Source organism: Garra rufa, chromosome 23 (assembly GCF_049309525.1).
Source record: "Garra rufa chromosome 23, GarRuf1.0, whole genome shotgun sequence".
In the NCBI taxonomy this organism is placed as follows: domain Eukaryota; kingdom Metazoa; phylum Chordata; class Actinopteri; order Cypriniformes; family Cyprinidae; genus Garra; species Garra rufa.
Genome location: NC_133383.1, coordinates 37,751,446 through 37,769,110, shown reverse-complemented (window position 1 = coordinate 37,769,110; position 17,665 = coordinate 37,751,446). Strand labels below are relative to the sequence as shown.

General features: G+C 32.5%; 1 protein-coding gene across 1 annotated transcript; it reads left to right on the top strand.

Moving 5' to 3' along the window:
- Window positions 1-4,797: 4,797 nt before the first annotated feature.
- LOC141299034 (exonuclease mut-7 homolog) lies at window positions 4,798-6,942 on the top strand. The gene is made up of 2 exons (XM_073829310.1): window positions 4,798-4,857; window positions 6,605-6,942. The coding sequence occupies exons 1-2, from the start codon at window positions 4,833-4,835 to the stop codon at window positions 6,940-6,942; spliced, it is 363 nt and encodes a 120-aa protein (XP_073685411.1). The 5' UTR covers window positions 4,798-4,832.
- Window positions 6,943-17,665: the final 10,723 nt, after the last annotated feature.

The window sequence follows — 17,665 nt, the reverse complement described above, 5'->3', positions numbered from 1 at the left end:
CAGAAATCATTCTAATATGCTGATTTGCTGCTTAGTCATTAACAATTATTAGCTCAAATAAAGCAATTTTTTTGCTGGAAACATTTTTGTGGAAACTACTTTTTAAACTGAATTCTGAAATGATTTAGTATTAAAACTGAATTTACAGCATCATTACTCCAGTCTTCAGTGTCACATGATCCTTTAGAAATCAGTCTAAAATGATAATCTGCTGCTCAGTTATTATCAGTTATTAGCTCAAATGAAGTTTATTTATTAATAATGGTTAATGTTAATATGTTAATGTTAATAATGCTTCTTATTGACATTTTTGCTGAAAACATTTTTGTGGAAACTACTTTTTTCCGCATTTTTGATGAACAAAGTTCAAAAGAATAGCATTTATTCAAAATAAAATCTTTTGTAACATTATAAATGTATTTACTATCGCTTTTGATCATTTTGATGTGTCCTTTATAAATAAAAGTACACATTTTTTTATTCTTGAGGAGCTAATTAGTATATCAGAATGATTTCTGAAAGATCATGTGACACTGGAGACTGTAATGATGAGTAATGATGCTGAAAATTAATCATCACATCATGAGAATGAATTACATTTTAAAGTATATTCAAATTTTTTTAAATATATTTTAAATATTTCATAATATTCCTGTTTTTCCTGTATTTTGACCAATAAATGCAGGATTGGTGAGCATGAAAACCTACTGGTCAAAAGTTTGAATTACTATGATTTTGTAATTTTTTTAAAAGAAGTCTTTTATGCTCACCAAGGCTGAATTTATTTCTTCCAAAATATATTAAAATCAGTGAAATTGTGAAATATTGTTGCAATTCAGAATAACTGTTGTGTATTTAAATATATTTTAAAATATAATTTATTTCTGTGATTTAAAAGCTGAATTTTCATCATCATTACTCCAGTCTTCAGTGTCACATGATCCTTCACATGATTAATCTTTTGATTCTTCAGCATCAAATCATATTAAAATGATTTCTGAAGGATCATGTGACACTGAAGACTGGAGTAATGATGCTGAAAATTCAGCTTTGATCACAGAAATAAATTGCATTTTAAAATATATTCACATAGAAAACAGTTATTTAAAATGTTAAAAATATTTTTTAATATTACAGCTTTTTAACTAAATAAGTGCAGCCTTGATGAACATTAGAGACTTATGCTCAAAAACAAAAACAAACAATCTTGAATGTTCCAAATATTCCTATATTTAGGTCATAAATGTATATTTACATAATTTTCATGTCATTCCAAAACCATATTCTGTGTTAAAAAGGAGAAATTTAGCTCTATATTTTAAGTCATATGATAGTTGTAAGCTTGAATTTGTCTCTGTTTCTCACAAAAACATACGAGTTATATAGACTCATATTTTCAGTTCTTGTTGGATCTTGACAGCTGTATACTTGTAGACAAAGAAATGTCAAATCTCTAATAAATTTCACCTTTTGCACTCCACGGAAGTAAAAAAAAGCATGAGTGAGTAAAAAGAAAATGTAAAACAGATATCCTTTAATTTTAGTTTCAGTTTGTGTAGAGAATTCTAGTCTAATGAGTTCACTGACTAAATCGTCGATGTCTTGTTAAGGTGTTGCATTTAGCATGTCTCTCAGTCTGGGTGGTGTCGTGAGGTGGAGATGGAGTTTAGTGACAAGGCTTTTAGCGCCTGTGTGTTGTTTGAGAGGGTGGGAATGGCTTCCTTGCTGAGGATGAGACAGAAGCCACACTGAGGTGTGAAATCAAGAGAGGCGACGCAAACTTCTAACCTCACACCTAGCCTGCGTCACTGGAGCCGTGTGTGTGTGCGTGAGAGAGTTCAGCATGAGACTTACCAGACTGTTTGAGTCTAATTCACAACCTACCATTACTGCTGGATATACAGTCAAGCCCGAAATTATTCATACCCCTGGCAAATTCTGACTAAGTTACTTTTATTCAACCAGCAAGTTTTTTTTGACCAGACTTCTCCCAAAAGATAATAAGACGATGTACAAGAGGAAAAAAAATAAATTTGTTTACATTTGAATGAAAAGTGGCATGTCCAAAATTATTCATACCCTTCTCAATAATCAGTAGAAAAGCCTTCATTGGCTATTACAGCAATCAAACGCTTCCTATTATTGCTGACCAGCTTTTTGCATGTCTCCACTGGTATTTTTGCCCATTCATTTTTAGCGATGAGCTCCAACTCTTTCAGGTTGGAGGGTCTCCTTGCCATCACCCTGATCTTTAGCTCCCTCCACAGATTCTCAATTGGATTTAAGTCAGGACTCTGGCTGGGCCACTGCAAAACGTTAATGTTTTTGTCTGCTAACCATTTCTTCACCACTTTTGCTGTGTGTTTTGGGTCGTTGTCGTGCTGAAATGTCCACTGGTGCCCAAGGCCAAGTTTCTCTGCAGACTGCCTGGTGTTGTTGTTGAGAATTTTGATGTATTGCTCCTTTTTCATGGAGCCATTTACTGTGATTAGGTTCCCTGGTCCACCGGCTGAAAAACACCCCCAAAACATTAGGTTCCCACCACCGTGTTTGACAGTGGGGATGGTGTTCTTAGGGTTGAAGGCTTCTCCTTTTTTACACCAAATGAAGGCTACATCATTGTGGCCAAACAATTCAATTTTTGTTTCATCTGACCATAAAACAGAAGACCAGAAGTCTTCCTCTTTGTACAGATGAACATTTGCAAAGGCCAAGCGGGCTTTTGTGTGCCTTATCTGGAGAAGTGGTGTCCTCCTTGGTCTGCGTCTGTGGAACCCAGTGGTGTTCAGTGTCTGTTGGACTGTCTGCCTTGAGATGTTGCCACCAGCAGAGCCCAGATTCATCAGGATGGCCTTGGTGGTGATCCTTGGATTCTTTTTTACCTCTCTCACTAAACTATCCTCCTGGCCAGCACAGGTGTCACTTTTGGCTTCCGACCACGTCCTCTGAGATTTTTCACAGTGCTGAACGTCTTGTATTTTTTAATAATACTTTGCACTGTAGCCACTGGAACTTCAAAACATTTAGATATGGTCTTATAGCCCTTTCCTGACTTGTGTGCAGCCACAATGCACAGCCGCAGGTCCTCAGTGAGCTCCTTTGTCTTAGCCATGACTGTCCACAAACCAACAGCAGAGAGCTTCTGTTTTTCACCTGTTGAGTTGATTAAAACAGCTGTTCCCAATGAATCAGGGTAATTAGGATGCTTTAGAACTTGGACTATTTGGAATGGTATAGAACTTTGGATTTTCCCATAGACTGTGACAATTTGCAAAGAATAGGAGTCATTTTGGACACTTTTTGTTCAAATGTAAATAAAAGCTGAGAAATATTTTTTCCCACAATGATCCCTCAGTAGGATTGTTTTAAAGAAATTCATGTTTTTATTCCACAAGGACACATTAGGTTGATCAAAAATAAGAGTGAAGACATTTATAATGTTACAAAAGCTTAAAATATATGGTACTTTCTATTTATCAAAGGAACAACTGTTTTAAACATTGATAATATTCAGAAATGTTTTTTGAGCAGCAAATCAGCATATTAGAATGATTTCTGAAGGATCATGTGACACTGAAGACTGCAGTAATGAGGCTGAAAATTCAGCTTTGCATCATGGGAATAAATGACATTTTAACATATATGCACATGGAAATTTAAATTGTAATAATATTTCACAATATTATTCTTTTATTTGTATTTCTAGTCAAATAAATGCAGTCTTGATGAGCATAAGAGAAAAAAAATTATACATTCAAACATTAGAAAACCCAAAACAGTGTCACATGAATCTTCAGAAATCATTCTAATATGCTGATTTGCTGCTCAAGAATAAAAAAAAGCTTTTATTCAGCAAGGACGCATCCAAATGTTCAAAAGTGATGTTAAATACATTTATAATGTTGCAAAAGATTTCTATGTTAAATAAATGCTGTTCTTTTGAACTTTCTGTTCATCAAAAAATCCTGAAAAATATAGTTTCCGTAAAAATGTCTGACAATAATAAGAACTATTATTAATAATTTAGCTTTATTTTAGCTAATAATTGATCATGCCTGATTTGCTGCTCAAGAAAAAAAAAGCTTTTATTCAGCAAGGACGCATCAAAAGGATCAAAGGTAATAGTAAATACATTTATAATGTCACAAAAGATTTCTATTTTAAATAAATGCTGTTCTTTTAAACTTTCTGATCATCAAAAACTCCTAAAAAAATTGTTTCCACATATATGTATATAAAACTAAATTAGTATAAACATGTACATTTACTACATGTACATTTTAAACAAAGATTAACTTTTGTTTATTCATTTATTGTTAATAAATAAGTTGGATCACATAGTCAAGGAAAAACAAGTGTGTGGCATTTACCATATTTACCATTTTATCCAAACATTAATACGACAAATAACACAATATGAGTAGTTGTTTCACATTCTTAATGAATACTCTGTTATTCCAAAATGTTGAAAACAATTAAATAATTATTTAAAAAAATAAAATTAAGTAATTTTAATTTAATTAAGCTATTTAGAATATAAAAATATAACAATATTATATACAATCTGTGCTTTGAAATTGGAGAAACACACACACACACACACACACACACACACACACACACACACACACACACACACACACATGCTCGCACCTATATTTTACAACAATGCGTCATAAGAGATTTTATTATCTCACACCTGATTTAACATCTTGTTCCTGAAATGATTTACTTGGTGTCATAATTTTTTATTACATATTAATGTGTTTTTTCCGTCACCTTTTTTTCAGGCTTGCAACTGTAATGAGTACTTCAAGTTGTCCAGAGAGGATATGACCCGCATGATGAAAGAGAGAGGTTGCCACTTCTTTTCCATTTGTTTCCCATGTCAATACAACATATAGTTTTATTCAAAAGTTATTGACCCCCCCTTTGCAGTATCTGTGAAAATGTGAATAAACTTAACAAAATAAGAGAGATCATACAAAATGCATGTTATTTTTTTATTTAGTACTGTCCTGAGTAAGATATTTTACATAAAAGATCTTTACATATTGTCCACAAACCAAAAAAATAGCTGAAATTATTCAAATAACCCCCTGCAAAAGTATGGGAACCCTTGGTTCTTAATACTGTGTGGTTACATGGATGATCTTTGACTGTTTTTTTGTTTTGTGATAGTTGTTCATAAGTCCCTTGTTTGTTCTGAACAGTTAAACTGAGCACTGTTCTACAGAAAAACCCTCCAGGTCCTGCAGATTCTTCAGTTTTTCGGTATCTTTTGCATATTTGAACCATTTCCAACAATGACTGTATGATTTTGAGATCCTTCTTTTCACACTGAGGACAACTGAGGGACTCAAACACAACTATTAAAAAAGGTTCAAGCACTCACTGATACTCCAGAAGGAAACATGACGCATTAAGAGCTGGGGGGCAAAAACTTTTGGAATTTGTAGATCAAGGTAAATTGTACTTTTTATCTTCTGGGAAACATCTTCTGTTGCTTTTGAAGGACAGTACTAAATGGGGTAAAAAAAATGATATTTCAACAAAATAAGAAAAATTTGGACATCTTCATCCTGTTCAAAAGTTTTCACCCCCCGGCTGATGAACAACTATCATTAAACCAAAAATGAACCAAGGGTTCCCAAACTTTTGAAGGGGGTTATTTTAATGATTTTTAGCTATTTTTGTCTCGTGGATATGTAAACATCTTTTATGTAAAATATCTTACTCAAGATAGTACAAAATAAAAAATGAACATGCATTTTATATGATCCCTCTTATTTTGTTAAAATTGTTCACATTTTCACAGATTCTGCAAGGGATTCCCAAACTGTTGCATACAACTTTTTTCAATTCATATTTTGTAATTGTACTTAATTTGTGTTCCGGGAAACATGCAACTATCTTCTGTTGCTTCCGAAGGGCAGTACAAAATGGGGAAAAAATGCTATTTCGACAAAATAAGAAAAATTTTCATCCTGTTCAAAAGTTTTCACCCCCTGGCTCTTAATGCATCGTGTTTCCTTCTGAAGCAACAGTGAACGTTTGAACCTTTTTTAATAGTTGCATTTGAGTCCCTCAGTTGTCTTCAGTGTGAAAAGATGGATCTCAAAATCATACAGTCACTGCTGGAAAGGGTTCAAAATGCAAAATATGCTGGAAACCTAAAGAATCTGCAGGACCTGGAGGGTTGTTTTGAAGAACAGTGCTCAGTTTAACTGTTCAGAACAAACAAGGGACTCTTGAACAACTATCATTAAACCAAAAATGTTCCCAAACTGTGTAATATGTAAATATGTAAACATCTTTTATGTAAAATATCTTACTCAAGATAGTACTAAATAAAAAATAACATGCATTTTGTATGATCCCTCTTATTTTGTTAAAATTATTCACGTTTTCACAGATTCTGCAAAGGGTTCTCAAACTTTTGCATAAAACTTTTTTGAATTTATATTTTGTTTTCTCCATTTTCTTAGCATTTAATTTTAACACTTGTTTGCCCAAATCCTTGCTTTTTGTCAGCAGCATCATTTAACATAAGAAGTGAAGTTGCCTTCCTCGCTTCTTAATCGCTTTTTCTTTCTCGTAAAAGGTCTCCTTCAAGACATCGTATCCAAGCGGGACGACTGCGAGTCGCAGGATGAAACACAAGCAGAATACAATAGCTGGAGGCCCCCAGAGGGCCCCGAGTTCACCCCTCACTGCCGCTGGGCCCCACGTTCCGCCCTGGACCCCCAGACCTTCAAATTCCCCAGCGGGGCCGAAGTTCAGCTGGAGACCGTGCCCCCAGGCCTCCTGCCCCGGATTCCAGTGTACTTCATCTGCACCGGCTGTGGAAAGGTGTTCTGGGAGGGGACCCACTATGACCGGGTGCTGTCGCAATTTCAAGAGGTCTTGCATCTTAGTGAAGACGTAGCAGCCCAAGCATGAGATTGACCAAACTCTAGTCGTAATGAACGCTTGCATAATTTTTCGCGCCTCTGATTTTTTAGAAATTCTTTTTATGGAGGTATTTTTATTTGCTGCACTGTGTCATAACTGTGCAATAACCTTTTTGAAGGTTTAACTGTGATTTGCACTGTAAACAAAACTAGCTATTAAATACTGTAATGTTTACAAACCTCCTGAAATTGTTCCTAAATCAGAAAAGGTGTCTTTAATAAGACTTTCTGAAAGGATTAGTCACACATTATTTAAAACGAAATGACACAAGACTATCTTTAGATATTTGTTAATCTGTTGTGTTTTTTAACTTCAGATCTAAGTTTGCTTAATGCCATAAATGTTTACAAACCACAAATTGTTCATAAATCATAAGTGGTAACTGTTTTAACAACACTTTATGAAAATATTAGTCAGGATTTACATTGATTTAACCCTACAAAATGAGACGAGACATTTATTTTATTTTCGTTTTTTGCACAAATCTTTAATTTTTTACATTTTTTTACTTAAGATGTAAAATTGTTTTACACATTTTATGTAGTTATCAGCTATTTTTTTTTTACAAACCTAGAATTGTTCATAAATCATAAGTGTTAACTGTTTTAACAACACTTTATGAAAAGATTAGTTAGGATTTTCATTGATTTAACTCTACAAAATGACGCAAGACATTCATTTTATTTTAATTTGTGCACAAAATTATAATTTTACCCGCTTCTTTTTAAACTCAAGATCTAAATTAAACATTTTATGTGCTTAATGGCATAACATGTTTACAAAACGCCTAAACTTTTTCATAAATCATTGTGTTAACTGTTTTTACAACACTTTATGAAAATAAAGAAATTATTAAAAATATGATGTACATTAGTTCAACCACACAGAACATCTTAAGACATTCATTGTATTTTGTTTTTTGCACAAATCTTTATTTTTATTTTTTTAATAAATTTTAATATCTAAATACACATTTTATGTACTTAATGCCATAAAGTGTTTACAGACCTCCTAAAATTGTTCATAAATCATAAGTAGTAACAGTTTTAACAATACTTTATGAAAGGTTAGTCAAGATTTACATTGGTTTAACCCTAAAAAATGACAAGACATTGATTTTTCATTTTTGCACAAAATGTTTACCTTTTTTTTTTTTTTTTTTTTTTTTTTTTAAACTTAAGATTTAGATTAGTTTTACACATTATATGTACTTAATGCCAAAAAAAATGTTTACGGACCTCCTAAAGTTGTTCTTAAATCACAAGTGTTAACTCTTTTAACAATACTTTATGAAAAGATTATTTACAAATTGTTATTAAAAAGAAATTTTAATTAGTTTACCATGCAAAAATGACACAAGAAATTACACAACAAATTTTACACATTAAAAAAAGACCTTTTTTTAAACATTATATTCATTTAATGACGTAAAACGTTTATAAACCTTCAAAAATTGTTCACAAACCATGAAAGTTAACTGTTTTTTAACACTTTATGAAAAGATTAGTCACAAATTATTATTAAAAACCGGATTTGCATTAGTTTAACCACACAAAATGACATAAAACATTCATTTTATTTACATTTTTACACAAATCTTTACACTTTTTTACTTTTTTCAGCTTAAGATCTGTTTGTTTTAAACATATGTATTTAATGCCATAAAATGTTGACAAACCTCTTTTGTTAAAATTGTTCATGAATCATAAGTGTTAACTCGTTTAACAACACTTCATGAAAAGATTAGTCACAAATTGTTATTAAAAACAGGATTTATTAGTTTACCACACAAATGTAACACACAATTTTTTTTCAATTTTTGCGCAAATCTTTATACAATTTTTTTTTTAACTTTTTTCAACTTAAGATCTAAGTTTGTTTTAAACATTATATGTATTTAATGCCGTAAAACGTTTATTAACCTCTTAAAATTGTTCATAAATCATAAGTGTTAACTCTTTTAACATTTTATGAAAAGATTAGTCACAAATTATTAAAACCAGGATTTACTAGTTTGCCACACAAAATGACACAACAAATTCATTTTATTTACATTTTTGAACAAATCTTTACACATTTTTACTCTTTTTTTTTTTTCAACATATGATAAAAAAATTTTTTAAACATTATATGTACTTAATGGTGTCAAACGTTTATAAACCTTCTAAAATTGTTCACAAACCATGAGTTAACTGTTTTTAGCACTTTATGAAAAGATTGTTATTAAAAACAGGATTTGCTTTAGTTTAACCACACAAACTGACACAAAACATTCATTTTAGTTACATTTTTGCACAAATCTTTACACATTGTTTGACTTTTTTCAACTTAAGATCTAATTTTGTTTTAAACATATGTATTTAATGCCGTAAAATGTTCACAAACATCTTAAAATTGTTCACTAATCATAAGTGTTAACTCTTTTAACAACACTTTATGAAAAGATTAGTCCCAAATTGTTATTAAAACAGGATTTACTTTAGTTTAACCACACAAAATGACACAAGAAATTCATTTTATTTACAAATCTTTACACATTTTTTACTTTTTTCAACTTAAGATCTAAGTTTGTTTTAAACATGTGTTTAATGCCGTAAAATGTTGATTAGTCAGTTATTAAAAACAGGATTTATTAGTTTACCACACAAAATGTAATGCATAATTAATTTTTTTTTCCATTTTTACACAAATCTTTACGCTTTTTTTTGTTGTTGCTTTTTTCAACTTAAGATCTAAGTTTGTTTTAAACATGTTTAACTGTTTTAACAACACTTTATGAAAAGATTAGTCACAAATTATTAAAAACAGAATTTACTCTTTCACAAATCATTCATTTTGTTTTCATTTTTGCATAAAATCTATACGTTTTAACTTTTTTTTTTACATAGATCTAAATTTGTTTTACACAATAATACAATAATATATTATACATCATTATTTATATAAAAAAGAAAAATTATATATATATATATATATATATATATATATATATATATATATATATATATATATTTATTTTTTATTTTTTATCTAAATTTGTTTTACATATTATAATACAAATAATGCCCTAAATTGTTTCCAAACCATTTTATGTGCAACATCTTTGTTTTGTTTTTTACTTGTTTTTCTAAAAGAGCTGTCATAAAATTTTGCATGTTATCTCTCTTGCAGTTATCTCTAAAAACCAAAAAAAAAGTTTTATTTTCTCAACTTCCTTTTTTCAAACCAACCGTTGCTTATGTTTAGTCTTTAAGTCATATCTCCATTTATAAATCTGTCAAAACTACAAAAAAAAACATGCTTGGGTTCCCCAAAGACAGCGCTGCTGACTTCGCGCCAGACGCTATTTTCGTTCCAAGTTTTAGAGGACGGTTTGACCGTTCATAACAGGATGGGCCGCATACAGTCGTTCCTCCGCGCTGGCCTTCCGAGTTCAATAAAGCGAGGCTCAAACAGAGCCGTGTCCTCTTTTAAATGTGTCTAAGTATCAGAGTGTTGACTGTAACCGTAGCTCTGCGTGTTTGCATTTGCTGGAGATAATCTTGTCTGCTTGCGGTAGGAGCTCTACCTAGCCCTGTTCAGGCCGCCCCGGCTCTTCTGCGCTTCTGTTATTCGATACTAGCTCTTTCTTTGCTGGGAAGAAAAGCTCGCCTCTTTCCCACGCTCCTTGAACACGTGGTACCAGGGCTGAATTGGACTCTGAAGGCCCTCCCTCTATTGAGACGTCATGCTAGTCCTACAGAATCCCCGGCCGGTGACTCAGGGGCCTCTGCCTGCTCTCTCTCCCCCACCTCTCTCCACTGTCTGGCTCAGGCGCCAAAAACCTCGCGCGGGGCAGGCTGGCTGATCTTTGAAGAGCTCCCCCTTCGTGCCTCGCTTCAGGCGAAATGCCTCTGCGCTGATACGAAACACTACATATTTTCTCTGAAACGGTTTGCTGGAGGTTTGAACAATCTAGGGTTAATCTGAAAGGCATTCAAAGATTTCGATGCCACAGAGATCGACTTTCCAGCTTTTATGGCACGTATTAATCTTTAATAACACATGCGTTGACGTTGGGAGGAGCTAGCTTGGGTTTCTGATGAATGTGACCCGGGCCCAGGTGGAAAAATGGGACACTTCCTGTTAAGCACTGTACTTCTGAAATGGCTCGCAGGATATTCTCAGCGTCGACTCGATTGGCACCTCGCCGGCGTCTCATTATAGCCTGTTGCTTTGATGTCAAATGTGAACTGTGATACTTAGAATATGCATTGGGTATGTATTTAAAAAAAGAAAGATAAATGAATAAAACTTTTTTAAAAGTGTTTCAAAAAGATTCATTGACGCTGGGGTCTTAGTAAAGTCTTAATTTGACAGTTTAAGGCCTAAAAAGGCATTTAATCACAGCAGAAAGTCTTAAATTCAATAAGTCAAGTAGATAAAAGTTATTTGAACATGGGTTTATGCGTAAAACATGGACAAATAACATCAATTATTTTGATTTAAGTTAATTTAAGTTGACAACTTTTGATTTAAGTTGATTTTTCTTTAAGGAGTTTATGCTTAAAACTTGAACAAATATCTGTCGTAGGGATGTAAACACTAGTTTTCCAATTGAATGAAGTTGATTTTTCTAAACCCACTGGCAGATACTTGACACTTTTTGATGAATTTCTCATGAAACAAGTATTTTACTTCTTGTTTTATGTAATTTTGCTTTTCAAATAAATGCGTCTCGATTAAAGAAGACATTTTCGCTGGAAAAAAGACAAATACTTAAGAAGAATCACTTTTCGTAGTGTTATCAGAAGATACAGTCAAAGATATTTCCATATTCGAGTGTTTCAAAAAGCTTCATTGACTGCCGGGTCTTAGAAAAGGTCTTTAAAAGTCTTAATTTGACAATTTAAGGCCTATAAAGGTCTTCAATCACAGCAGAAAGTAAATTCATCAAGTCAAGTAGAGAAAGTTTGGTTTTCTGAGTTTTTGAACAAGATATTTACATTTAAAGAGATAGTTCACCCCATAAAACTTTTGTCATTAATTACTTACCCTCATGTCGTGAGTAATTAATGATAAAGATAAAGGAATAAAACCTTTAAAAAGTGTTTCAAAAAGATTAATTGACGCTCGGGTCTTAGAAGAGGTCTTTAAAAGTCTTAATTTGACAATTTAAGGCCTAAAAAGGTCTTTATTCACAGCAGAATGGCTTAAATTTGAGACTCTGAGAATTTGAACACGAGTTTATGCTTAAAACTTGAACAAATATCTGTCGTAGGGATGTGAAAAATAGTTTTCCAATTGAATGAAGTTGATTTTTCTAAACCCACCGGCAGATATTTGTAATAACATCAATGGGGTGTGAAAACTTTTGATTTAAATTGATTTTTCTAAACCCAATGGCAGATACTTGACCCTTTTTGATTCATTTCTCATAAAACAAGTATTTTACTTCTTATTTTATGTCATTTTGCTTCTCAAGTAAATGCATCTTAATTAAAGAAGACATTTTCGCTGGAAAAAAGACAAACACTTACTAAGAATCACTTTTTTTGTAGTGTTATCAGAAGACACAGTCAAAGATATTTCCATATTCTAGTGTTTCAAAAAGATTCATTGACTGCCGGGTCTTAGAAAAAGTCTTTAAAAGTCTTAATTTGACAATTTAAGGCTTATAAAGGTCTTAAATCACAGCAGAAAGTAAATTCATCAAGTCAAGTAGATAAAGTTTGGTTTTCTGAGTTTTTGAACAAGATTTACATTTAAAGAGATAGTTCACCCCATAAAACTTTTAATTCTGTCATTAAAGGTTGTATCAGCGATTTCTAGCCTAAAAATAAAGTGTCAATTTCAGCTGACCTTTTTTCACGATCCACTCGCTGCCTGCCCCATAAATTGTCTGTGAAAAAACCGCGTCTCTCTGGTCAGCCTAGGGTCCGAGATATGCCAAAAAAACAATCGGCACTACCAACCTTTCCACAGATAAACAAACAGTGTTCCAACCAATCAGCGTCAGGGGTTTGGTGTTGTGGACTTTCGCTCCGCCTCCCTCACATCCCTGCACCAGTAGGAAAGTCCACAACACCAAACCCCTGACGCTGATTGGTTGGAACACTGTTTGTTTATCTGTGGAAAGGTTGGTAGTGCCGATTGTTTTTTTGGCATATCTCGGACCCTAGGCTGACCAGAGAGACGCGGTTTTTTCACAGACAATTTATGGGGCAGGCAACGAGCGGATCGTGATGAAAGGTCAGCTGAAATTGACACTTTGTTTTTCAGCCTAGAAATCGCTGATACAACCTTTAATTACTTACCCTCATGTCGTGAGTAATTAATGATAAAGATAAAGGAATAAAACTTTTAAAAAGTGTTTCAAAAAGATTAATTGACGCTCGGGTCTTAGAAGAGGTCTTTAAAAGTCTTAATTTGACAATTTAAGGCCTAAAAAGGTCTTTATTCACAGCAGAATGGCTTAAATTTGAGACTCTGAGAATTTGAACACGAGTTTATGCTTAAAACTTGAACAAATATCTGTCGTAGGGATGTGAAAAATAGTTTTCCAATTGAATGAAGTTGATTTTTCTAAACCCACCGGCAGATATTTGTAAAAACTTGGACAAATAACATCAATGGGGTGTGAAAACTTTTGATTTAAGTAGATTTTTCTAAACCCAATGGCAGATACTTGACCCTTTTTGATTCATTTCTCATAAAACAAGTATTTTACTACTTATTTTATGTCATTTTGCTTCTCAAGTAAATGCATCTTAATTAAAGAAGACATTTTCGCTGGAAAAAAGACAAACACTTACTAAGAATCACTTTTTTTGTAGTGTTATCAGAAGACACAGTCAAAGATATTTCCATATTCTAGTGTTTCAAAAAGCTTCATTGACAATCAATGGAGTGTGAAAACGTTTGATTTAAATTGATTTTTCTAAACCCAATGACAGATACTTGTCCTTTTCCTCATAAAAAGGTCTTTAAACGTCTTATTTTGACAATTTAAGGCCTGAAAATTCATCAAGTAGATAAAGTTTGGTTTTCTGTATTTGAACATGAGTTTATGCATAAAACATGGACAAATAATGTCATTGGGGTGTGAAAACTTAATTGAAGTTGATTTTTCTAAACCCGATGGCAGATTTTTGTCCTTTGTTTGGTCATAAAAAGACACTTTTTGATAAATTTCTCATAAAAAGGTCTTTAAACGTCTTAATTTGACAATTTAAGGCCTGAAAAATCTTAAATTCATCAAGTCAAGCAGATAAAGTTCGGTTTTCTGAGTATTTGAGCACGAGTTCATGCGTAAAACATGGACAAATAACATCAATGGGGTGTGAAAACTTTTGATTTAAATTGATTTTTCTAAACCCAATGGCAGATACTTGACCCTTTTTGATTCATTTCTCATAAAACAAGTATTTTACTACTTATTTTATGTCATTTTGCTTCTCAAGTAAATGCATCTTAATTAAAGAAGACATTTTCGCTGGAAAAAAGACAAACACTTACTAAGAATCACTTTTTTTGTAGTGTTATCAGAAGACACAGCCAAAGATATTTCCATATTCTAGTGTTTCAAAAAGCTTCATTGACAATCAATGGAGTGTGAAAACTTTTGATTTAAATTGATTTTTCTAAACCCAATGGCAGATACTTGTCCTTTTCCTCATAAAAAGGTCTTTAAACGTCTTATTTTGACAATTTAAGGCCTGAAAATTCATCAAGTAGATAAAGTTTGGTTTTCTGTATTTGAACATGAGTTTATGCATAAAACATGGACAAATAATGTCATTGGGGTGTGAAAACTTAATTGAAGTTGATTTTTCTAAACCCGATGGCAGATTTTTGTCCTTTGTTTGGTCATAAAAAGACACTTTTTGATAAATTTCTCATAAAAAGGTCTTTAAAAGTCTTAATTTGACAATTTAAGGCCTGAAAAATCTTAAATTCATCAAGTCAAGCAGATAAAGTTTGGTTTTCTGAGTATTTGAGCATGAGTTCATGCGTAAAACATGGACAAATAACATCAATGGGGTGTGAAAACTTTTGATTTAAGTTGATTTTTCTAAACCCAATGGCAGATACTTGTTCTTGTTTTGATCATAAACGAGAATAAACACTTTTTGATAAATTTGTCAGATAACAAGACTTCTTATTTCATGTAATTTTGCTTTTCAAGTAAATTCATCCTGACATTTGAGTATTTAATGATAAAGATAAAGGAATAAGTGTTTCAAAAAGATTCACTGACGCTCGGGTCTTAGAAAAAATATTTGAAAATCTTGATTTGACAATTTAAGGCCTTAAAAGGTCTTAAATCACAGCAGAGCGTCTTAAATTCAAGTCAAGCAGATAAAGTTTGGTTTTCTGAGTATTTGAGCACGAGTTCATGCGTAAAACATGGACAAATAACATCAATGGGGTGTGAAAACTTTTGATTTAAATTGATTTTTCTAAACCCTATGGCAGATACTTGACCCTTTTTGATTCATTTCTCATAAAACAAGTATTTTACTACTTATTTTATGTCATTTTGCTTCTCAAGTAAATGCATCTTAATTAAAGAAGACATTTTCGCTGGAAAAAAGACAAACACTTACTAAGAATCACTTTTTTTGTAGTGTTATCAGAAGACACAGTCAAAGATATTTCCATATTCTAGTGTTTCAAAAAGCTTCATTGACAATCAATGGAGTGTGAAAACTTTTGATTTAAATTGATTTTTCTAAACCCAATGGCAGATACTTGTCCTTTTCCTCATAAAAAAGGTCTTTAAAAGTCTTATTTTGACAGTTTAAGGCCTGAAAATTCATCAAGTAGATAAAGTTTGGTTTTCTGTATTTGAACATGAGTTTATGCATAAAACATGGACAAATAATGTCATTGGGGTGTGAAAACTTTTGACTTAAGTTGATTTTTCTAAACCCAATGGCAGATACTTGTTCTTGTTTTGATCATAAACGAGAATAAACACTTTTTGATAAATTTCTCAGAAAACAAGACTTCCTATTTTATGTAATCTTGCTTTTCAAGCTAAATTCATTTGCACTGGAAAAGACAAAAATACTTAGAAAGTACATCACTTTTTTGCTGTTATCAGAAGATAAGTCAAAGATATTTTCCTATTCCAGTGTTTTGGAGCATAGTTATTAAGGTCTTAAGCTTTCTTCTACCTCTTCTTTTTTGTAAAATGAACTAAAAAGTAATAGAGATCTATTGGAAGTTGTGTTTACAGATTTGGAAGTGTTGCTATTATGAGATATTTACATTTAAAGGGATAGTTCACCCCGGAAAAAAAAATTCTGTCATTAATTACTCATCCATTACTGTCATTCCAAACACTTCATTCATCTTCAAAATACAAATTAAGATATTTTCGATGAAATCCAAGAGCTTTCTGACCCTCTATAGACTTTTCTGACCCTCAACATGTTTGGAAGAGAAGAAATTTATTGAATAATTATTTTTCTTCTTTACGCACAAAAATTATTCTCATAAGAGGAGCAGAAAGCTCTCAGATTTCACCAAAAATATCTTAATTTGTGTTCCAAAGATGAACAAAGGTTTTACAGGTTTTGAACACCGTGACGATGAGTAATTAATAACAAAATGTTAATTTTTGTGTGAATTATACCTTTTAAAACAATAATGTATTGCGTTTAATTTGATTGATTCCTTCAATTTTTTTTACTTGATCTTAAAAAGGTCTTTAAAAGTCCTAAATGAACTTTCAAATCTCAACTGTTGTTGCAATAGTTATCTGTTATCTACTGTCATCTGTTCTCAAATGTTACTAGAGCTCTTCTCAGAAATATCATATTTCTAAGTCAGTTTTCCAGTGACGTTTAATGTACGGGTGATTTTTTTTTAGTTGGTGGTTCTCAAGTTCACACAGTAGTTCGTCAAGTTAATAAGAACATGACCAGTATTTGGCGAACACAAAGTGACAGCACTTTTTGTCTTCATTTCAAAAAGTATGATTTATCATCATAAAATACAATAAAAATATACTTTTTTGGCTTGAAAAGATGGCACAGGCATTTCCCCCCAAGTAGATGCCATTTAGATGCCTTCTAGAGAACACAAAAGACATTCTGAAGTAGTGTTTGTAACCAAACCGTTTTGACTTCCAGATTATTTCAATGGAAAACAAAACTGGTTGCCAAAATTTTTCAAAATGTCTTCTTCTATGTAAACTGTGTGGGGCCATAGGCGATTCTAAGTAACAGACATTGTGCAAATTCCCGGGTCCGGTGATAACCGGCCACTGGGAGAGGCCCTCCGTTTTCTCAACAAATATTTTCCAAAAGGCCAGCGCACGGACACATCTTTCTGATTAGCCAACAGATGTGCTGAGATACTTTAGCCCTGCCCTGGCAGGTCTTAAAGAACACTTCTGTTTCACACATGGTCAAATACTTTACTTCTTATAATTCCTTTAAATGATGGGAACGTTTTGAGAGAAAGAAAACGCATACTGAAATCTGGCCCGTCTCAAAACAGAATGCCTGAAATTTGGTATTCACACTTGTCCCGCAGGAGATATTAAAGAAGGATATATGTTAGAGGAGAAACAACGTGTTGGGATACTACAAATAATTAATAAAGTGCTGTTAGTTATTACTTCCACATGTTAACCCAGTGTTTGTATATGGTTCCACATGGTTTATTTTCGAGTTTTGAGTTTCATGTACAAAAAGATTGTTAACATGAGAACTCGACA

What these genes read in the sequence shown, in the direction of transcription:
- LOC141299034 (XM_073829310.1), top strand. Translation starts at nt 4,833, where the DNA reads ATGACCCGCATGATGAAAGAGAGAG. An exon ending in CCGCATGATGAAAGAGAGAG is followed by an intron (nt 4,858 to 6,604) that starts GTTGCCACTTCT and finishes TTCTCGTAAAAG; the next exon opens with GTCTCCTTCAAGACATCGTA.